Genomic DNA, 23,862 nt, shown 5'->3' on the forward strand with positions numbered 1-23,862 from the left:
AGCAGGGGACCTAGGAAGGCAGAAGGAGCAGGAGACTCCAAACCATTATGGATGCCAGGAACAAGCTGAACCTGCAATTTGTTGTAAAGGGTTCTTTGTTGCACTATGCGTGCAACCGCAGGCAGTTGTCAAACCCCACCGTGCTGCTGCAGAGATCAGCCTTCACTTGACAAAAATTTAGAAACTGTCACACTGGAGACAGGGTGCTACTTGTGGTCATTCCAGGCAGGAGCATGGATCCAACCACGACCTAGATTTGCAACCTAACAGAAACGGTCCCAAAGTCTGTTTCATGATCCGCTCAGACCAACTGACAGGACACCACATCCAGCACATCAGATCAAACAGAGGTGGGAGGCAAGAACGTAATGCTTGTGCGTCTACCAGACATCCCACCCCTCACACATTCCTCAAGTAGACCTCATTATGGTCACCTTATCCACTGCTAGCTTAGGTAGGAGAACACGGAATCAAAAGTTTTACCAATTGCTTTAATTAAAAAGTCAGTGAATTTATTTAATCCAGGTAAATGCTATTCTAAGAATTTTGAAGACTGTTTCCTTTCATTTATGTACTGATTCTCTCCTTTATGTCATTCCCCCATTTAAAATCAATGGGCAAGGGCTGGGTGCAGAGAGATGGAGTTTTCTGACTGAACATGAGGAAACTATAATGCTCTTTAGAACAACAGCAAAAAAATAACAAACATTTGGCCAAGAACATTGTATTCACATATTTTAAAAACACAAAACTTATGCTGCAATAATTTATGGTTCTGCAAAGTAACAAAAACTCATTAGCTTTGTCTATTGACTTCACAGAACAGAAAATGCACTTGGCTTTGCTTGAAAAGATTATCTCAAAAAGGGTGTATTCTTCAATGAGGGGTTGCTGTTAACAGCAACGAGTGGATTTAGGGTCACCAAAAGACCTGCCTTTACAAGTAACTATAACCTATTTTGAACAAACACAAAGGAATCTCTTCCTTTCCCCCCCCCAATAAGAGTGCTGCAGAAGGTAAATAAATTTATCTAGAACCTGTAGAGTTTGCGAATAGTTTTGAGAGAAAGCCATTCTTTCCATCTAGCCAACAGTACCAATGATTATTATAATCAGGGACTATTTATTTTTTCCTCCTAAAGAACTGAGAGGAATATACAGAAAGCAAAGTCCTACCTAGCTAAGAGGGGAAATTCAAGGATGCACACAGAATACTAAAAGACAGCAGCATTAGATGCATCTATCTTCACTGGTATAGGCAGTGTCTAGTTTGTTCAGATATCCACTCAAAGGCCCAATAGGACTTGCTGACTATGGATGAAAGTCACCTCTTGTAATACTCATCATTCACGCTACCAATAGTATAATGGAAACCCTTTATGAACTACAAGAGTATAGGGGAAAAAAGGAGCAAGATATACAGCTTTCTCATCACAACCAAGTGCAATATTATTAGCTATTATATATGGCATTGTTTGAAAAAGGCATACTATCTCTATATTATACATACACAATATATGATTTAATTGAAGATCAGAATTAGCAAAATGCCTCATGCTTAGCACTTGAACCTTCTACTGGGAAACAATTAAAAAAAATTCAACTACAGTTGAGTTGAAGAACGGGGTTAGTCTAGAGAAGGTAGCCAACTCCCAAAATTTAATTAATCTGAAGTTAATTCACAAGTACGAGCTAACAGCGGGATTGACATTAAGAGAGAGATCCTGTAATATGCATTGGATTTGCCTGACCATCTAATTCAGCAGTAGTTTGATGATAAGGCCAGTAAAGCAGAAATGCTACATCTATTTCAAAGGCACTTTTGCTCAAGTTTGTCCCGTTATTAGGCTCATTTACTTGGAGAAGGGGATTGCCAAAATATCTACTGACATTACAACTCTGGCAGTTTTATTGTGGCTCCTGCAGTTAGAAGGAAATGCAAACGGGATTTACACCCTCAGCTGTATTCACATTGCAGTAAGAACACTAGAGAAACAGGAAACAGTTATATTATTTGTATAGTGGGACAAATATACTTTTTACATGTTAATTTATAATTATGTTTATAATCTGACTTTTGATCACATATAAACCTCAACTAACTGACTTATTGGAAGAAAAATCCATTCTTTACATTAGGACACAGGAATACCGCCTTTGTCTCCAGAACACCCAGGACTGAGGAATAGGAAAGTACAACACGAGAATCACTATATACATGTCTTACACTCTTCTCTATGCACTACTTAATGCTGCAAACAAGAAACTAGCTAGACTCGTATCCTCAGATGCTACTTCACTGCCATGGAGGCTCTTTCTTTTTTTATGCAAGGGTTAGAATCGTTGGATTTTGAACACTTTAGAGGAATATTTTTCTAGTGCAAGTACTACCTTCATAAAAATTCCCTCGGAAGAGCAGAATCTGTAATGTATGTCTGTATGTTTGCTAGAACATTAGTTCTGTTGCAACCAAGTATATTACAACATGCTCCAGGAACAAAGAGATTATAAAACGGCAAAACTACCTAGATACTAAGACCATAGTTCATATCCTCCTTTGTATGAAAGAAAGCTTTTCCCTCACCTTTCATACAGAGATTAGCTGTGATGTGTACCTTGATTCAAATGAGCACAAATATGGACATCGCAGTTACTGATCTAAGCTCCTGCTACGTACTCAATACATATGCTAATAAACAGAAATGTGCCTGTCAACTCTCCACGGTAAAGTTTCAACTTCGAATTTCAATTACACTAACACCCTTAAAGAAACTTCACAAGAAGGTGCAAAAACCAAAGAGCTGTTGACAGCAGATACCCTTCACCTCTCCTTGTCCATACAACTACTTTTACAATACTTAACACTGCATCAGCAGCAGATGGACAATCCTACCAGTGCTTTAGCAGCTTTGTTTTTCTTGCAGCAGTATGGCAAAAGGCATCATGTCATAGCACTAGTCAGCATTGACACAACAGTGCTAGGATTCCACCATTTTAAAAGCAGAACAATGTAGGTCTTTTTGCTATACTATTTTCAAAGTAGCTTCTAAAAGATCATGAACCATAACCTTCCTGCAATAAAGGAACATTAATACTCTCAGAGGACACACTGTTTCAATATGTAATCTATTGTTTGCTAAAACATACCCTGGCAAAGCAGGATTTTTTTTCATAAATCCAATCACAGGAGAAAAAAAAAACAGAACAAAATAAAATAAAACAAAATAAAATAAAATAAAATATATATCAACATGACAAACTTAAGACCTTGGCTTAAGCCAGCCTTTATTACCCAAGAATTTCTCCGAGTGCTCAAACGCACATTTGCCCAAACATTCTTATCTCTCAGGTTCTTACATATTTCGAAGTGATTCTCTTCCTGTTCTAAACTTTAATATATATCCCTCAGATCTTCAGTTGCAATCTCTTAGGAAAAAAGGGACTGGAGTTGGGCACAAGCAACTATTTCAGTAGCTCTTTTGAAGTTGATCATTAAGTTTCATCTCAATTATGACTAAGGTGTTAATTAGGTAGCCAGTGTTAACTGATGTAAATTGATTTTAATTGAAAATACATTTACAATACCACCTTGCCCTTCTGTGAGCTTCCTAGTTTGTTAAAATTCATATATTTTTATATATTTTTTTTTGATTTAGACTGCTAAAATTTGCTGAAATATATATATTTTTTATTCCAAAATCTCAAGCATTGGCTCTTTAGTATAACTTGCCATGACATGGTCTAGAGATAAAGTGATTAATTGCTACTCATGACAACTGCACAATTGCTTGAAACAGATGGGTGAAGTGACCTGGAAATACTGTTCATTGCTGACATTAGAAAATAATTTAAAAATAGCAAAAAGAGCCAGTCAATCCTCTCTTTCACTTATATAGATGATTTCAACAAGAAGAGTTGAGACGCTGGGCATTTATAAGCTAATTTATGATTCAGCAAGCTAGAATTTAAGAGGATCAGGCATAAGCCACTCAATTTTGCCCCCTTTAGAGCAAAACGTCTCCTCTCCTGCAATGAAAAAGAACTCAAGTTCACAGACCTTAGTAACTTAAGACCTTCAATTCAGGATTGTAATGGAGCCTCAAGTCTTTTCTCCAGAGACTCACATTCATTGTCACTGTTTTACATACAGATCTCTCTGTAACAACATTGCTGCTGAACATAAGAGTGGGCTTGCTTCAAATTTAGGACAGAAAAGACAGAAAATAACATGAAGACAGCACTTTTTTATTTTTCCCCAATAATCAACTCCTTTTCTCCTCCCCTTGGAATCTGCATTTGAAATGTTTCTCATAAGCCTACAGTTCACTTCTCACACTGCTGTGCTGTGCAGTGTTTCTATTGATCGAAATCAACTGCCAAAATCTATTACCATTAAGAAAAGCATTTTCTTATAAACACAAATATGTGTCAAAAGTTAAACAAATAAGGAACAAGAACCTACTTCTGTGGTTATTTTTTGTTAGATACAAACTCTTTCTCAGCACAACTATATTTCAGGAGCTTCTTTATCCTTATCTCTCTCTAGGCTAGTTGTTATAATTTCATTTCTCCATTGTATCAAATGGAAAAAAACTTAACTTCATTCCTCTTGAATCTTTACTTCTATGACCCTGAATGCCTTTCTTTTCTGCCCAAAGTAGTTTTGTTTGCTGTTTTGTTTTTATTTCCCAGGCTGTATGAAGCAATCCTTTTCTAGAAACAATGAACTATGAGCTAATGTATTTATTTTCCCTAGTATCACTGTGTTTTCTTTGTGTTATATCCTTCAAGGAAAATCAGGTTATTTATTCTCTGCGGGACGCCATCCCATTTCCAGTGTTAGACACTGCAGTGAGAAACAGTACCAGTTTCAAGAGTGGTTTAAAAGACTTTTATACCTTTATCAGCCCTTTACTGCAATTTGCCATCTCTTCAGCTATCTACCTAAGGTAAGTAAAGACTTATTCCTCTATTTTGCTGTAGTATACAACATATGATTTAAAAAAATAGTTATATCTTATCAGCAGAGTTCACCTTGATCTTTTGTATAAAGCATTAAGTAGTAAATAATATTTTGCTGCCTATATGCTGCCTATGGTTGTTAGCTTTACCTTTCTTCAAAGCCATGCTCAAAGTTTTTCCTTGCAGTCCAGCTGTTTTGCCATGGATGAATGCTGAAAGCCTTCTTTTTTTGGAGGATTTCCACATAGGTCCAGAAACAGTGGAGCACTGAGACTGTAACTTGTAAGATGATTAGCTGCAGTGTTCAGTTACAATAAAAAAACTGCTGTACATTTTTTTTTCTAGTTTGTGCTCCCTTTTCATGTTCTTCCTGTCTCATATCCATGTAGTGGTGGACTCAGAGTTACTGCTTATAGTGCTCTCATGCCATTTGCAATAGAACTGCAGTAAAATAAAACTTAAATTTACATGTAAGAACTTTCTCAAAGATTGTTTCAAAAACTAGAGAGAAAGTCAACAAAATGTGATGCTACACAGGATTTAGCTTCAACCTAGTGAAGAGATAGATGAACCTGTCATGAAATAGAGAACTTGCTTAGCCACATCACTTCAGTTGAAGTTAAATGGAGGAAAACCCAAACTAAGGCCTGTAATTACAGTTTTCAGTCCCAAAGAACTAAACCTGCAAGTAACCATCCAGAGTTCAGCAAGTTAAAGTTTATTGTATTTATTTTGAAACGTCAAGTCTCCTTTGTTCATTTTTTTCCCACTCATTAAAAAAAAAAACACGCACACAAGGCAACATGTATCAAATGCGCTGTACACTGAACTTTTGCTCTCTGATGATAAGGTTTTCATGCTATTTTCCAAGTATATGTCAGTAACTCTAAAACTATAAAGCCACAGAGGTAAATCTGGTTCTATGATTTTGGAGATAAGCATCACAATACCAACACAGTGAGGAAAAAAAAAATAAGAGAAAAGGTCTGAAAGCTAAGAGGATAGAAATCCAGTTTCTCATCAACATAGTTCAAAGGAAGTATTGATTAAAGACCAACAACAGCTCTTTCAGAAAATAAGGAAATGTCCATTTCTTTCTCACATGAAGTAAATCATTCCCTTGTGTGAAAGCACCTGAAGAAATGGCAATGCAGTACGTTACAATACAATAACTACTATATTTTAACAGAAGGCATGTACTTCAGAACAGCAAATTATGCATAGAGTACATTCAGGAACAATTTTGCTTAACTAGCCGTCAGAGGTTGTATCATTAATTTTGTTTAACGATACATTAATGCTTAACCAAAGTTATAGCAAGAACAGAGCCAGCTATGTTTTCGGGTGGCCCGCAAAGTAAGTTAAAAGGCTTTATGCAAGTGTTTCTTACATAGACAACTTTGGAGAAGATGAAAAAGCCAATTCTCCACTTTCTCAGTTTACCAATTACCTGGATAATCTCTGTGTATCTCTGACACATGAACTGTATCATGTTATAGTTATATCATATCTCATAGCAATAAAACATTCAGGTGGGCACCAAAAGACAAGCCCCATCAGCCTCCCCATACAAACATGTAATCAGCTGACAGCAAGAGGGTAATCAGAGGAAGACAAAAGCAAGAAAAGAAGAAGAAAATAATACAGACACATGAACACATATACACACAGCCCCCTTTTTCCTTATTTCCCCACATCCTTATTTCTCTCCCCAAAAGCCAAAGCAAAAAAGGGTCAATTTATGAAAAAAAAAAGTTCTAGGGTCAAGAAGGAAACTAGATTAAGATTGTGAAAACCTTGCAGATGCTGGTTTTATAAGAGTCCAAAACAACCAGAAGCAGTGAGATCTCCCAAAATAAAGGCAGGAGGGAAAGTGTCCAGTTTGTCAACACTGAATTAATTTATAGACCTACTTCATAGGAGGCACTGCATGTGCCTCAGCAACAGAGCACATTCCATGAAGAAAACTGGTTGTTGAATCCTTGATTTTTCTAGCTTGGAGGACTTGTGAATAATTGCTAAAGGGATAAATTCTGACCAAGTAATTTCAAAAAGTTTTGAGCAGTCTTAATAGGCTTTCTGTGAGTATTTAAGAGCAGGGGTTTGACCCCTCAAGAGCATAGGGGTCAGAAAGTTCCATCAGAAGTAACTCAAATGGGAAAAAATTTGAGGGAGGCGGGGAAGGGACACAGATGGAAGGAACAGCAACAAAGACTTCTCTTTGTCTCATCAAGCTACACTCAATAAGCTGCTCTATGAGACACAGCACAAAATAAAAGGGAAGCGCAAACCAGCTGTGTGCCCACTCATTCTAGGCTACTACCACAAAGGAATGGTACTTAGTGGTAATTTCAATGAATGACCACCTGTACAGACCATTCTGGCATGGCAAAAAAGGGAAAGAAAACTAGGTCTCCTCCTCACCTGCTAGAAGAATAAACTCATTGAATAAGTTACTCAGTATTTCATCTCATTGATCTTGTACACATTTTTAAGTTGCTTTCTGTCTACAGCTATGGCTCATAGAGGTCTTTATTTACTTTGCTATCTATGCAACACACAAACAACTATCATCCATGAATGCTAAATAGACATTTTTGTGTCATGAATATCAAATACCTCCTGTCAACATGAGATTTACACAGAAGCTCCCTGTGAGCTAGCAACACCTAAAAGCAGTTATCCATCATAAAGAAGCCACAGCACAATGCATATCATGCCTCTAGATTAGCCATCGGGAAATAAGGCTCTCTTCTGAAAACAGAAGGGATATAAAAATATTAAAACAACTGAATTAGAAAGACAGCAATGACCTGATAACTTAAAAAGGGTATTTTAGTTTAAAGCAGAGTCCTTCAAAACTCTCTATAGACTAATCTATAACAGAATGCACAAGATTCTAACTTTTAGAAAAGAATATTGACATTTGCGGCCCAGAAGCTAAAAACATAGCCTTCTGCCAAAACAAGCAACAGAGTATAACACACATCTTTTTTTTGGTGTTTACAAGTAGGCCTCAAATTACTGCTAGATTAAATGAACAAAATTCATTACTTCTACATCAGTCATACTAAAGAGGCTGATACTAGGTCTAAATAAAAAAAAAAAATCTTTTCCTCACACATTTCAGCAACCACAACTTCCATCCGACTCCTCCAAATCCTGCTGCTTTCCTAGGGAAAGATATATTCCTTCTACAAGCTAACTGTGCATAGATGAGCCTGTAGAGATCATGAGGCTTGCTACTACAATCTAAATTTCTAACAGTTCCTTCACCAGGTGTGGGACAATCAGCAAGCCACCACGTATTTTCTTTCTCCTTTTTTTTTTTTGATTCTAATACTAAAAGACTTTAAATCTCAATATATATTTAATCCATAGAAACATTGCAAAGGAAATATGCATATATATATATGGAATATCTGTATATATAAATGTGTATATACATATATACACATATACATATATATGTAAACCAGAAAAGCAGAGGGCAGAATGATGGCACACCCTGCAAACTAGAGGCAAGGCAGCTGCTCTCATATAAAAGGGGTGCAGCACCTTATAGATTTACCTGAGTGAACTTTGAGATCATCTACCTCCTGCTGCATATGTTGAGATATATCTAAATAATTTCCCCATGTTCATAAAATGTTCAAATCCATGCACTTGTGACCAAATTCACATAACGTTGACAGATTAAACCAGAATAATTTTTCCTTATTCAGTATCAGGCTTTCCTTGAAAAAACATTTACTGCTAGATAAAGTTATCAACAAAGATAACTTGTCCAAAGATAATTTTCTATATGTCTGATAATTGTCAAAGGGTACAACATTTACCAGCAGTATGTTACTCCTACTCCTGTTCGGTATCAGTGTACTCATATGGCCTGACACTGTTCAGTATTAAACAAAACACTGCAGCAATCACCTGTCACTTCACCGACTGGTTTTTTTAGCCTTTGGCTAATCAGAGACCAAACACACCATCAGCTTCAAGAGTTTGCCTGAGAACACTGAAAAATACTTATTTCAAGTTTCAGCTTAGACTTTTGAATTCTGGATTCTTAAAAAAGATCTGTTTGTTTTTTCATGTAAAATGTGTTTAAAGAGTTTCTTTTCAAATTCCTGAAAAATACCTCTGTTCAGTGTAACCTTCCTCAAGATAGGCCAAGTTGAATTATTTTATGAGGACCTTATCCTTAGGTTTTAATGGCACATTGCCAGATTAACAACAGCTGGAGTAGTAATGCTAAATTCACTTAAAATGCACTGCTGAGAAAAAGCAACCAACTGCTAAGGGAGCCTCATGGGTGCTGTCATGGTTCTTCGTAAAGCACCTCATGAAAAAGCTTTGCTCACATGAGCAGTGAGAGCTAGCAATTTCTAAACAACCAGGTTGCCAAAAAATCCGACACTTCTTCCAAAAAGTAGATTCCAATGACCTTGAGATGCAGCTAGGGAGGGAAAAAAGTTTACTACAGGCAAACTAGATCATTCACAGAGAACACAGTGTTACCAAAAACAGACCAGGCTGGCTGGGAGAGGATGTAGCCTGCTGAGGGAAAAATCAGGCATTAGGAAGGAATTGCTTCTGTGGTTTTTGCAGACTTCTCGTATGGAGTGTATAGACTTAGGAAACAAGCGCAAGGCAAAGCTAAATACGTATATAAGCATCTATCCTGTCAAGTGTTAACTCATGTAGAGTTTTTTAATATACCAGCCTTTTAGCTTGCCCACAGCAAAGAGAACTCTCTTTTCCATGTGTTCCTCCATCCTTTTCTGAGCAAGTTCTTCATAGGCTACATGTAATTTGATCAACAATAATCTCACTTGAAAGAGAAGTTCATTCAAACGTTACCTTCTATAGTGTTTCTGAACTACATTACCATAATTTTTAAAAAATCTTTTTAAAAATGCACATAACAGGATACAACTATGAAATACCATTTAAGAACTTTCATGGGCAGTCACCAATTCCTCAGCATTTTCTTTGGGTTTAAGAACTTGAAGATTTCTCCCACCTACCACACTGTTATTGCCAAAACACATGCAGTGCAACTAGAATCTTAAAGCACAAAAAATCATTCACAATCCTACACAATATGTACAATATGTTCTTGTTTTTCTAGTCCACAAACAATACCTGTAAGAAATAATATTTTCATACTATGCTCACAGTAGAGAATAAATCAAATACACTTACTTTAGGAAAAATCTCTCCATCTCTCCATTTAACACAGCAAGGGGGTCTAGCAGGAGTGAGCTGGACAAGAACTGCTTGGAAGTGCCAAAACTGTCCTGAAAGGAATATTTTTCTCCTATTCCAAAATGTTCTTTCAAAGTACTTTTCTTTTACACATTTAAATCATCTAGATGAAGTTTGCTACAAGCCTAAAATAGTTTATAAATTTCAGGAGCAAGGTATACATGTGACAGGACACTTTTTTCCTGGCCATAAGAAAGCAACTTGAACATCTAGGGTTTTCGGCTACAATGCCACGTGCTCTAGGTGACCCTGCATGTGCATGGGGGTTGGACTAAATGACCTCTAGAGGTCCCTTCCAACCTTAAGCGTTCTGTGATTCTATCATTTCTCAAATCTTATCCTCATGTTCTTTTTAAGCACATTCGCCTTGGAGAATAAGGAAAATATTATGTAAATCACATCATTGCCTTCCATAATTAGAATTTCTGGACCTCAGACATATGAGGCAATTATTTACTGAGCTGCGCAACAATATCAGTTGGAGAACCATGCAGTGATCTGCACTGAAATCACTTGTTCTCAGTCCACAACAAATTCTGTGTTTGACATTGATACATATACAGCCAAAGAAAATCAAAAAACACACCTCTGTATGTATCTTAGAAAACCCGTGCCTTCTTCCTTTCCATTATAAATGTAAAATTTTACTAATGTGCTTAGTTTTTAAAGAAGCCTTACACAAAATTTCCAGATTTTTTCCTAATACTGTCTCCACTGAAATGGAGATATCAAATCACCATTGAAACTACGGACGTGCTTTGCAAACAAGGTACCAAGCACTGCTGTGAAATAAAACTACTACTGCGCTGTTCAAGATGACTGCAAAACCCAACGGGTATTATTTTGTTCATTACAACACAAGGTATATTTTAGACATTGACTTTTCTCCAGTAGATAAAAGATTTGGTAAATCTCTTTCACTTTGCAAGGAGGTACGCACAGGTCCTACAGGAGATCTCAATCCCTCCAAAGGGATCATCTCACTAATTAACTCCTCTGAGTGGACACTTTACAGCAAATTATCTATAAACTACAAGGCCTCTGCTTTACAGTTTTCTGCTCCCATTTTAAATGCAGAGGTTCCACATTGGCCAGTTAACCAGCATCCTTTTGTGGTAGTCCTTGACTAAGGCTCCAAATGCTCCAGATCAATAGAAAGGCTTGGGCTTCCAGAAGCTGTTCTAAAGGTGTACAGAAGTGTACACCTTTAGTACAAGGTGTACTAAAACACACCTTGTGTTGTTACTGTTGTCACTGCCTTGACCTGTAAGATGACATTTTCAGAGCACACAAAAAAAACAAAGCAGATGCCAAAGTCACCTAGTAAAGTCTCTTTTAAAAGTGTGTTGCGCAGAGTTGCATTTTACAGGACGTAAAACCTGCTCATTTACTCACCGGACAGTGAGGTGGAATGCCTTTTTTTTTTTTTTTTTTTCCCCTCAACACACCAAGATATACAAGAACCTACAGCATTGATAAAACCAAAGGCAGTCACGCCTTGGAGAGGGAGGAGACTTCCCTTTATTAATCACCTGTGGTTACAGCAGAGATCGCCGTGCTGCGATTTCACTGCTTCCTGAGAACCGTGGGCACTGACACCTCACTCCTTGCACAACGCCGGCCACACAGCACACCGGTACCTGGGGGTGTAGGAGTGCTCCTCGCGGGGCCACATGCGGAGCCATGCAGCTGTGCGGCAAGAAGACACTGGCATTGGTGGCACGGCACCGCTGCGTGCTCCTACTGGGGTCTCTGCTGCTGGCAGCTGCGGTGGCGCTGCGCAGTGCCACTGTGCCTTCCCACGATGGCCACTTGCACACCAACAGCTACCCCCGCTGCCGTGACCGCCTCTACTGCACGCTCACGCTCCCTGCCGACAGAGGCATCAACTGTTCGGCCATCGTGCGCGGCGACGTCGCAGCCCTCCAGGCGGCTGCCCTCAGCAGGCTGGAAGTGGCCAACAGAAAGGTGCCCCGTCTGCCCGAGGAGTACCTGAACCTGACAAGGGACTGTGGGTACTACAAGGCCATGCGGCGCTTCATCGAGTTCCCGTTGAGCCTGGAGGAGGCTGAGTTCCCCATCGCCTACTCCATGGTCATCCACGACAAAATTGAGATGTTTGAGCGGCTCCTGCGATCCCTCTACGCCCCCCAGAACCTCTACTGCATCCATGTCGACAGCAAGTCGACAGCCACCTTCCAGGAGGCCGTGCGAGCCATCGCCGCCTGCTTCCCCAATGTCTTTGTGGCCAGTCGCCTGGAGAATGTGGTCTATGCCTCCTGGTCCCGGCTGCAGGCTGACCTGAACTGCATGCAGGACCTGCTCCAGAGCCCCATACCCTGGCGCTACCTCCTCAACACCTGTGGCACTGACTTCCCCATCAAGACCAACGCAGAGATCGTCCGCACCCTGAAGCTGCTGCAGGGGCAGAACAGTATGGAGTCCACGAAGCCCTCGATCCTCAAGCAGCAGCGCTGGCAGTACCACCACGAGGTGACACACTCCATCTTCCGCACTGCTACAAAGAAGGCGCCGCCACCACACGGCTACCCTATGTTCACAGGCAATGCATACTTCGTGGCCTCACGGGCCTTTGTGGAGCACCTCTTCCAGAGTCCCACAGTCCAGCAGTTCCTTGAGTGGGCTAAGGACACCTACAGCCCTGACGAACACGTCTGGGCCACCCTCAACCGCATGCCTGGCGTGCCGGGGGCCGTGCCATACCACAACAAGTTTGAGCTCTCGGACATGAATGCCGTGGCCCGCCTGGTCAAGTGGCAGTACCTGGAAGGTGACATCAGCAAGGGTGCACCCTACCCGCCCTGCACCGGCCGCCACCAGCGCGCCGTCTGCATCTACGGCGCCGGCGACCTGTCCTGGATTCTCCGGCAGCACCACCTCTTGGCCAATAAGTTCGACACCCTGGTGGACGAGGCCGCCATCCAGTGCCTCGAGGAGCACCTGCGCCAGCGGGCCCTCTACGGCAGCGCGCTCTGAGGGGCAGCGCGGCGCCGCCAAGAGGACCCGGAGCCCCGCGCCCGCCTCCTGTCGCGGGCAGCTTCGGCCGGCGGTGCCGCGGACACGTTGGAAGGTGCGGGAGACCCTCGTGCTGAGGAGGGGCCGCGCCGGGACAGGACCCTCGCGGGGGAGCGCTGAGGAGACGCAGCCGGGCGAGGGGAACAGCCGCGCGCGGGGTGGGTAACGGTCGCAACGGCCGCGCGCCCGGGGGTGGGGGGGGCTGCGCCTGGGTAGGCGGGGGGAGAAGAAGGGGCGGGTAACGGCGGCGCGCGGGAAGCAACAGGGCGCCGAGGCGGGGGGGGGGGCGGCGGCGAGGCGGCCCTAAGGGCCCCTGACGTCTTTGTTAAGAACGGGACTTGGAAGGGGCTTTTCCGCTTTCCCATCCTCCACCTACAGAGTGGCCTGCAAAGCAGCCCGAGGGCTTTTCTTCCCCCCTGGGGCAGGGAAAGGCAAGTTAGCTCCCAGGGTGACTCCACGCTCTGAGGGAAGCAGAGCTGAAACTTCGGTTAAGTTGCTTGCTTGCCTGAAGAAGCACCTGCCCTGTCAACCAGGCCCAGCTCTTGCTCAGCCTGATGCATGGCTGCCTCACTGGCTTTGTTAATAATTTCCATCACGAGCTACAGCCCACAAAAAAGCCCACGCCTCAAAGAAAGAAAAGAAAGTGCTCAAAGTGACAGTTCTGGGGTGCTCTCTATTTTCTAGAGCCCTCAGAGGAGGACAGGCTGTGCTCCAAGCAGAGCATGAGTCAAGGCATTTAACCACTCTGCGTCTCCCCTCCATCTATAGCACAGAGACAGTGACATTTACCTATTTAATAGCGTGCAAATCTTATGTTTTCTAAGTTATTCCTCTCTGGAGCTAGGAAGAGAGGATTATGAGGAGTACTATCAGAAACTGCAATTTTTTGCATTCAGTATATGTGGCCTTTTAGAAGAGTTAAATATTTTTCAACACATTTTTCTCAAGGGCTCAGATAAACCTCCGATTTTACCCATCTCCTTACATTAAGGCCAGCTACTTTACCTTGACCCAGCAGTTCTTCGCTTCTTATTCAGTTGTCTTTTGTTGTTGTACTGCCAAAACTGTATTTTCCCTAATCAGTAACTACTCATAATTTTAAGGCCTCTGGCAGCTACCTAGCATTATTCAAAGAAATCTGAAGCAATTCCACACCACCAGTCCACATTTAGATCAGGTTAAATTATTAATAAGACCAAGCAGTTCTTTAAAGCATTGGTTTAAATTAGGATTGGGAAATTAACTGAATCGAGAACATATATTGTTACAATTTTGTTAGATGTTTTAAAATAAATTTGGTAATAAAAACCTGATTTTTGAAGTGACACCTGATCTCAGCCATTGAACTGGGCTTATTGAGCTGTTTTTCTTCTAAATGGTACCTGGGGAATCCCATGGTTTAACAAAAGCATGCTTTTTTAATTTGTAGGAAGGGATGAGTTTCCACACAACTATTCAGTAGATCATATATATTTGCTTGCTTTCTTTCCTCTCATGGTCTTTTTTTTTTTTTTTTTTTTTTTTTTTTGAGAACTCATAGGAACTAAGATCTCAAAACTTCTCAAGATGACCAGATCTCTTGATATAAATTTATAACTAAAATCTTCTCTACATTGCTTCTACTCCCTCTGCCATAACTTGTAGAATATGGAAGAGCAAATCCAAGTCACTACTTCCTTAGATACTCAAGATCCTCAAAACTTCATCTCTGTGCTTACATGAACTCTTGATTTGATCCTCATTTATCACTTTGTCTCAAGGTACCCTTTGTTAACTTGGTTAAAGATTCTTAACTATCTTATTTACATCCCAGACTTATCTCTAGGAATTCATCATAATTTTTTTCTGTTCTGTACTTACAGTTAATCCCTACTGTCTTTGATTGCCTTTTTTGATAACATTGAAAATGAGATAATCATAATTTAGACTTAGCAAAGACCTTTAGATAAAATGCTGTTTTATGTACTTAATGAATGCACAAAGTCCTTTTTTTCCCCCCCTCAGAAGCCATATTTGAACAGAAGCAGGACCTCACAGCCAAAGCTGACCTTTCATATCAGGGTTTATTCTTGTCTTTTTTTTTATTTTTTATTTTTGCCAAGATCCCTTCTAAATATACACATCTATAGCAGCTCAAGGTCAAGGTGCTAGAGTGTCTTTTACCTTTTCCCACTACTGAGAGGTGCCACTATGGCCTTTCTACAGTAAATCAACAACAACAAAAAACAACAAATTGAACAAATCCATGACACTACAAGCAAGAAGAAACCAAACAGGCAGCAGCAAGCACGATGATGCTCGAGCAAGTGAGTTGCCTTGATCTTTAGCCGGATGATAGAATGGCTTTGTATGACACAAACCATTAACAAATCTAAGTCTTCTCCAAAGACTTAAGTGCACTAATAAAAAGATATGAAGTGGAATAAAGTAATAAAAAGCAGTAAGAATACCAGTGCCAGGTCCCCTTTCCTCCTCCTTCCTCCCTACCAGTGAGCTGAAACAGCTTCCACAGACACGGTGGCCTGGATCATGTCCCAGAAACACGGTTAGAGGAGAACATGTGTTAGCCAGTGTCAGAGCTCGTGGTTGCAGCTGTGCCAGGAGGTAATTCCTTCTCTGTAGGGATTTTCATCCCAAAAGCAGATACTCCTCAAGGCATCACTAGGGTAATCTCAGAAGTCAGAGGGTTTATTTCAAATCATTATTAAAATAATTATTTGCCTCCATATGCCTCAAGCATCTTTCTGAAAAGATGACAAAATTAGAGTAAATACAGACTGGGAGTGTTAGGAAAAAAGTTATCTTAAAAAAGACCTCACCTCTATGAGGTTTACTTTAGAAAATACACACCTTATCTCTGCATTCTGTGCCTATTTAACTATCATAAAGAACCACCAGATGCTCACTTTTCAATATTTGACAAGAAACCTTTTATAAAGCATGAAGCAACACCCATATTGTTTCTTCACAAACACAGAAGTGACACTAACACACACAGTTTTCAGAATTGCATTGACTGAGCAGTGAATACTGAAGCAGCACCTGAACCTGCAGCTGCATTGCAGCTTAGCATGGCCAAGTCTTTCCAGACTGCTGTGTCTCTGCTGCGTACGGTATATTCTTACGCACAGATTTTTTTCTAGGCTCTCAAGGACAACAGACCACAGGAACAAGCCATAGCAGTGACCACAAAAGCTCAGACATTTTTGTCTGCCCAGGTGAGCTCTTTAGTCTGTATACATTTAGGTTTGAATCCATATGATGGAAACATCTCAAAGAATAGCAGATAACCATGTTGCCTAACAGCAGTTTGTCATTAAACAGAAAGACGAATATTTAAAGTAATTTTAAGAACAATAAGTAGTCAAGCTTATAAAAAAAATACTTATTTTGCAAGATAAATGCACAGTACACAGGAAACCAGAAGGACTCCACTGTGAGAATGGAAAACAAGTGGCTTTCAGAATAACAGCTTGATGCATTTGCCAAAATGGAACAAAACTAGACTGCATGACCAGGATTTTTTAAATCCAAATGTTAAACCAGCTGTTAATTAACGTTTCTAGTACCACCAACAATTAGCTAGGCAGTAGCAATACAGAAATTTAGGGTGTGCCTTTGTCCTCCTTTCCTTCAGTTTTTGATTTTTAAACTTCCTCCTTCCTGGTACTCTATCTGAAAGGCAAACTTTAGAAATTCTTTTCACCTCTACATTAGAGAGAACACATTGCAACCACCCAGTTGTCCCTCACTCATTTGTGTGCTTTATTTCATTAAAAAAAAAAAAAACAAAAACAAAAAACCAACAAAACCACCCTCATCCCCATTTGAACATGCTTTCTAGAGGGTCTGTATCTTTCACACAGGCTAAATTACAGTTTCCCTCAGGACAGTCCCTCCATTACTGCTATTTCGAGGAAGAGAGATTCCTATCTCCATCCATTTAGTTGCTCCAAAAGTTCTTTAAGCCAGTTGTGCATTTCTTTTAAGATCACATTACTTTTAGCAACTAGAAAAATCTGGAGCAGTTCAGAAGCACCTGTAACATCTTAATGTATTTTTCATTTGTCACTTTTTGCCACTTAACTCCAGCTAAATAAGACTGCTCAAGCATGTCAGTGCCACTTCAGCACTTGCATATATTTTGTTGGTACCGTAAGGCTCAAGTGCTGAAAGTGCAGAACATCTACACTCAGTTCAAAAATCTCGGTATCAGCATTCAAACCAAACAGGAACCACTAAGCAGGAAGTGTGAACAGCATCACCACAGAAAGGATATCCTATCACCTTTTCACTCAGAAGGATCACACATAGCACTCCAGGACTTTTTTTTTCTCTTTAGTTTAACAGGTCAGTAAAATTATCCTGAATTACAAACCTTATCAATTCTTATTTCTGCTCACAGAGATTTGAATTTTACTGAATTTAAATAACAGTCACCTTGGTCAACATATTTTCCTTCTTGGATTCTTCGAAGTAGAAATAAAGTTTACATTTGTAAGGGCTGAAATTTTCTGTTTGCCACATTATTAGAGAACGAAGTATTTAAACCTATAAGACTTGAGTTTGATGTAAAAAAAAAAAAAAAAAAAAAAAGAGAGAGAGAGAGAAAACCAAAGGAAGGATATACACATGTATCCTTTGAGATGTTGACTTCAGTGAGTTCTTTCGGTTCACAAATTATTTGCCAATCTGCTATCCACAGGGATTTTGGCTACAGTGTTAACTTAGATTCAACGAATAAAAATAGCAAACAGTACATTAGCAGTCTAGCTCTTTCAAACTGGTGGAAGGCTTTCTGAACAGAAGAATCTCTTATCTGTAGAAAAGATTCCTTTCCCCCCCCACCCCCCCACCCCACCTCTGCTCCTCCCTCAATGAAAGAACTCTTCTCTGCCCCCTCACTGAATAACATCTTCAATGCTTACTCAAACTTTTGATTGTGAATGCTAATTGTTACCATTTTAAACACCTTCTAAATACAAGTTCCAGACTGATACTAAAGCCCTGTAGGATAGGCTACCACCTCCAAACTAGCATAGAGTTCTACTTCAAAGTAGAACAGAAAAGACAGCTTTCAGCCAAGTGATTGCTTCTTGTTTATGCAAACATAAGAAAAAACAGGATAAAGTTTAGTATTTTCACTTACCTTTAAAAAGCAGGCAGGACATTAGGTGAAATTTTAACAGGTTCAGAAGACATGAAAAGAAGGGGGATTCAGGATTTCTCCAGAATATATACCCTTTGAAGTCCAAAGATAGGATTTAGAGACTCAGAACGTATCAGCCAGGAAAGATATTAAAGGAGGAGAAACTGAAGCTTTATTGATTTATTTGATTAAGAACCTGGACCACTGACAAATACAGCAGGGCATCAGGGCATGCACTCTATTTCAGTTATGACACAAACTAGAGATTTGAGGCTTATCTGAAAAAGCAGTTACCCTCTGGTTTTCTTTTGTACAATTTCCTATTGCTAGTGGCCTGTCTCTCTCATTACTACCTGATGTCAAAAATGAATGAATTAACACTGCAGACAGCCAGCATTCCCACAACCATATGGGGACAGTCACTGCTGCCAAGTCAGACATAAAAGCTCTCAGTGTGCTACACTCATATTTCAATCAATAAGATCTTCTAAAAGATTCTTTACTAGAAGATATTCAGTGGAAGCTTTAAGTCTAGAAAGAACAAAGCTATTTATTTGTATGCTGAAATACATAGTCCAACTCTTGCTTCAAATCTGTTTGGCAAGTGGCCAGTTAAGAGTATATGTAAATAAAAAGCTGCTTAGATAAAGTAAAAATAAGCTGTGCTAGCTAACATTTGCTGAGAATGTAGCACAACTTTAGGAAAAGCAATTTCCTTATTTCCATTTGATCAGCTGTGCAATAACATTTTAAATAATCGGGTTAGTGCATCATTAGAAGAAGGTACCAAATAGAGAAAAAGATGCATTAACAAACTATACTAGCAAGCACAAGCTCCTAAACTTTTGCTTATGTGCTCTAATATCATTTTGGAACCGTCGCTTGTAGTACTAATAGGTGCAACCATATTCGTATTAGAAATGCAGAACTGAAAGCCTTTTACATTTGCAACACTGCTTTAAGGACAGCTTATATAACTTAGGAAGAATGTATTAATTATTGTTTTTAAACAAGTCCTTCTAATGACCATTTACTCATTCACAAGTTTTTAAATAAAAGTTTATTAGAGAAATTATTTTGAACAAAAAAGGCAACAGCATCTGTTGTAAATTAAAAGAAAAAGTAACGTAGTTTTCTTCATCCTATAAGGTAAACTGAAGAAACACTACAGGTATTTCTTCTGCTGTCATTCTGTGATGCTTTCTAGCATGGAGTAACTCACAAAACACAAGAATGAAGCATGAACATAGTCCCTTGTCATGCTTCTCTCCAGAAAGTGCTGCATATTAACAGAAAATATTGCAGACAAACCACAGTTTTATTCATTCTGCCGCATTGGAACCAGTGTCTAGGAAAGAAAGAAACAAGTATGAATAGTGCATATCCATGCTACAGAGCTGTAAGTTAACAAAAATCAGTACTATTCTTAAATATTCTCTCTGCGCTCATAACAGCTTTCTAGAACAGAACACGCTCTGAAACAGCCTAATTCTCTCCCCCGATACCAATGCAAGGCATGAACTGCTTTGAGTTTCACTGCATTTAGAAACAAGGAAGAGAACCAAAGCAAAACTTCAATGTTGGGCACACACATCATTTACTATTAAGGCATTAGAAACAGAAGCAGCTCTACTCTAACTCAAGGTTAGACACAAACACTTGACTGCAGTTAACCCCAAGCGAGTGCCAAGAGAAAGGTTTTTCCGTGTGCAGTAGCACAAGCTCCTCTTCAATCTGGGCTGAAAAATGCATTTGTTATGCATTTTGACACATATGAGAGTATGATCTTCATAAAACAAGAGCAAGTCAATTACTTCCTTAAAAAAGGCTGAAGTGTTAATAGTAACTAAGCCATTCACTTTTTTTAATAATACAGATGAGAAGTTTCTTCTACTATTTAAGCTCACAAAAAATAATAGATTAAGGAGACAATTTCAGTTTAGAACTACAGCTTTAAGGAACCTTGTAAGCATGCCAGAAATAGGAAGCCTGGAAGAACCTGTTTCAGAGTCTAAGGTTTATTTAACTAAAAGCTTTTCTATTCCCACTTCCTTCCAAAAAATGCTAAACAAGTGGCACCTTTTCATACCTCATGACTGATATTCTGACACAGCTTTTAAAAAATTCTAAGCCATATCACTAAAAAAAAATTCAATAAATTATGTTTTTCTGTAAGCATTTTAAGGGAACACTCCCAATAGTAATTCACTCAGGCAGATAAAGAACATAAAGTCCAACAACAATGTACATACAAGGGGCCTCTTAAGTAGCATATAAATAAATGTGTGCATGTACTTTCTTATGTTGTCATATACTCGCACATTTTTTAGAATACAATTGCTTGCTCACAGGAATTGAAGGTTCTTTGAATTTGATAAAACATGATACTGTTCTAACAAACAAGTTAATAGGAGAGAAATTACCAGAGAAATGCAGTTAGCATTTCTTCTAAGTTTATAATTACTTTAGCACTATGTCCAGTAGTCTCCCACACATTCCAAGTTCAGTGATTGCAATTTAAAGAGGCCTTCAGCTTACTCTTGTTTCATTTCACATCATAAAAGTGTTCACAGCCTTGCTTTTTTCTCAAGAATAGGATCAAACCACCCAGCTTTGATCACAGACATTTGGCCTGAACCTTCCTTAAATGCTCAAGTCTTGCATCCCTGTCAGCTTATTTAAATCATATTCCATACTTACTTTTTCCATCACATGCTACAATTTTCACTTTATCCACTTTGACAAGTTCAGTGACCTCCCTAAATTCAACATCATTCAGTACAAATGTCCACACGTTGTCACAGAACCTGTATGTATTCAGAGATCCCTTTAAAAAGACAAGAGACATTTTCCATTATATGCATCACAAAAACATCAGGAAATAAGATGCTTACTAAGTTTACTGAACTATTTATACCCTAGAAGTATAAATCAGGTTTGTCACAGACAACTGCAAATCCCAATATATAGATGCAAACCTGACAAACAAGCAATTCTGAGGGAAACTGTAGTTTAATAACATTTAAATGCAGTTTAATAACATCCCATGAAGGGATGTTATAGTCTATGCAAGGAAGGTCCTTCACATGTAAAATAAAAGTATTTTTTTTTTTATAATGTGCATAAAGGTTCAATATAACTTACTTCAGAATCAGAAAATTTCATAAGATAAGGCATATTTAAATTATAACAAGGATAAGAAACATATAACAAAGATAAGAATACTGTGTAAGAAAATATCAGTAGCATAATTAAAACATCTTGACAAAATCAACCCATATCATCTAAAGGGCTTGTCCCTAGACTCGATGCCTTAAAGGTATTGACAAGTTCATTTCTTGGCCTTCACCTTCAAAAGTTTTAAGTTGATATACATAGGAATTAAGCTTGAAGTAAGATTTTAATTCTCCAAGCATTTAGAACCAAGTTCTCTACACCATATTTGCTTTACACTTGGTGAATATCTAAGAGCTACAAGATGACTCACTGCTTGAAGGCAACACAACTCTCCACACCATAGCTATGGGTTAACTCACAGCTTCATCCCATGGCAAAATTCTCCCCATAATCAAAGTAACAGACTCCCCATAATCAAAGTAACAGACAGCAATGCTACATGTCAAATCATTTTATGCTTCTTCCCCCTTTTTCGTGATCCTCCCCCTTTGCTACCTGCAGTCTGTGACTTGCAAATGCCAAGACGCTCCTTGGCAGAAGCCCAAGGTAACAGCCCTCAGTGCACACAAGCGCCCGCGGAGGCGGAGGAGCCCCCGCTGCGGCGCCGCTCACGCTCGGGCCTGCGGCAGCGCTCGCTCCCCGCGCCAGGGAGGCTCCTCGCGCACTGCCTTACCCTGAAGTTAACTCTGTTCCTGACTCGCTGCGCCAGCGCCGAGTTTATGGCTTTATCAAACTGAAGCAGCACCTGAAGGGCCAGCTGAGGAGTGATTTGTTGTGACTAGAAATTAAAGAAAAGAAAAACGGTCAAAGCAAGCGTTACACAGCAGTGCTCGCTCCCTCCTTCGCACGGCAGCCCCGGGCGCAGCAGCGCGTCGCTCACGTGGCTCCCGCGCGGGGAAGGGCCGCCCGCGCGCACCTGGATGAGCTCGTCCAGGCTCTCCTGCAGGCTGTTGCCCAGCGTGGTGTTGCGGTACAGCTGGTAGGCCATGGCTGCCCGGCGGGGCCCGCACCGCCGCCGCTCGCATTAACGGCGAGGAGAGGCCGGAGGACACCGCGCGCGGGAGCGCCGCGGCCCGCAGCCCCGCGCCCCCTCCGCAGCTGCCGCTGCCGCCGCGCCCGCTCCCACCGCGCGGAAGAGGCGGCCCTCGCGGCCCGGAAGCGGAACGAGGGGGCAGCGCGGGGCCGGGGAGCGCGAGCCCCGCCCCTAACGGCCGTAACGGCGCGCGGGGAGCCCGCGGGAGCGGTAACGCCGAGCGCAGGCCGAGGCTTAAGGAGCAGCGGGAGGCCGGTGTCCTGCAGCCGTGTTTATTGCGGGGCTGAGCGCAGCGCTGCGGGAACCGCCTCCAGGAACGGCCACCGCGCGTCCTTCACGTCACACCGCGACACGAGAGCGGAGGAGACCGAGTCGGAGGAAGGGCGAAACGCGTTTTTCAGAGGTAGGTGACGCTCACATAGTTCTTAGGAAGGGGCCAGGGGATCATTGCCGAGTCTGGAGATGGTCATGGCCAGCAGCTGGCCCATGTCCACAAGCTGGAATAAGGCTCCTGCAGAGTAGCAGCAGCACAGGGAAGGTATCCATCCTCCTTGAGCGCTTCCTCCAAATATTCACCTGGAATTCCAGGTCAAGAGCTTGCCCAGCGGACTCCTGTCAGGCAGGACCTGTCCTTTTGAGAGCTCTGTGGTAGTTCCACTTCATGGCATTTTCAATATATATATAAAAAAAACTGAAGATATTTCAGAGTAACCTGGTCAGTCTGAATCACAAAACTGACAAGTGAGCTGAACCAGTATAACAGAATTAAAGCAATTTTTGACTATCTCAGTTATACTTGGAGAGAATGAAGAAAACACCAAACACTGCACAGTGCAGATGCACCTTTCTTCCTATGATCTCTACATAAGGAGCAAGATGCACCAAGAGAAACACAGTTTAGCTTAAAATTACAAAGTCAGAAAAACTGCAGCATTTGTCTTTCAAAAGACAGATACAGCCTTCTATTTCAGAGTGCTACTCTGACTATAAGCAGTTGCTCTTAGAAAGTATGACACTTGACACTTAGTCAAGGGGCTCCTAGAAACACCATCTGTAAAACAAGTCCTCTAGAGAATGACCTGCATCCACCACAGGACTGAAGAAGAATTTTGACCAAAAGCTTTACAAAGTTCTGCATTTATAAAAAGCATTAGTTTCCAAAGACAGCAGCTTTTGATAACAGCTGCATTTAAGTCATCTTTCTACATAATCAATATGGAGCACATCTGTCAGATAT

The 23,862-nt window shown here is 40.6% G+C and overlaps 2 protein-coding genes and 1 long non-coding RNA gene across 3 annotated transcripts in view; 1 reads left to right on the forward strand and 2 right to left on the reverse strand.

Annotated features, from left to right (window-relative positions):
• LOC148596399 (uncharacterized) overlaps positions 1–23,862 on the reverse strand; it is a 384,302-nt gene that overhangs the window by 129,541 nt on the left and 230,899 nt on the right. The gene's annotated exons all lie outside the window — the stretch shown is intronic.
• GCNT3 (glucosaminyl (N-acetyl) transferase 3, mucin type) lies at positions 11,914–13,227 on the forward strand. Its single transcript, XM_010214727.2, has one exon. The coding sequence runs from the start codon at positions 11,914–11,916 to the stop codon at positions 13,225–13,227; it is 1,314 nt and encodes a 437-aa protein (XP_010213029.2).
• GTF2A2 (general transcription factor IIA subunit 2) lies at positions 19,457–22,644 on the reverse strand. Its single transcript, XM_010214721.2, has 4 exons — positions 22,509–22,644; positions 22,266–22,370; positions 21,116–21,242; positions 19,457–19,763 (listed from the first exon to the last, which is right to left on the reverse strand). Exons 1-4 carry the CDS (start codon positions 22,578–22,580, stop codon positions 19,738–19,740), a joined length of 330 nt encoding a protein of 109 aa, XP_010213023.1. The 5' UTR covers positions 22,581–22,644; the 3' UTR covers positions 19,457–19,737.

The sequence above is a fragment of the Tinamus guttatus genome, unplaced genomic scaffold, assembly GCF_059628265.1.
Source record: "Tinamus guttatus ecotype Peru unplaced genomic scaffold, ASM5962826v1 Tinamus_guttatus_pri_ptg000004l, whole genome shotgun sequence".
NCBI lineage: Eukaryota > Metazoa > Chordata > Aves > Tinamiformes > Tinamidae > Tinamus > Tinamus guttatus.

Bases quoted from the DNA above. Each gene is read 5' to 3' on its own strand.
- GTF2A2 (XM_010214721.2), bottom strand. From the start codon at position 22,580: ATGGCCTACCAGCTGTACCGCAACACCACGCTGGGCAACAGCCTGCAG. The intron at 21,243-22,265 runs GTAAGGCAGTGC...GTCTTTTTAAAG, and splicing joins GGAACAGAGTTAACTTCAGG to GGATCTCTGAATACATACAG. The intron at 19,764-21,115 runs GTAAGTATGGAA...TTTCTTTCCTAG, and splicing joins TGTAGCATGTGATGGAAAAA to ACACTGGTTCCAATGCGGCA.
- GCNT3 (XM_010214727.2), top strand. From the start codon at position 11,914: ATGCAGCTGTGCGGCAAGAAGACACTGGCATTGGTGGCACGGCACCGC.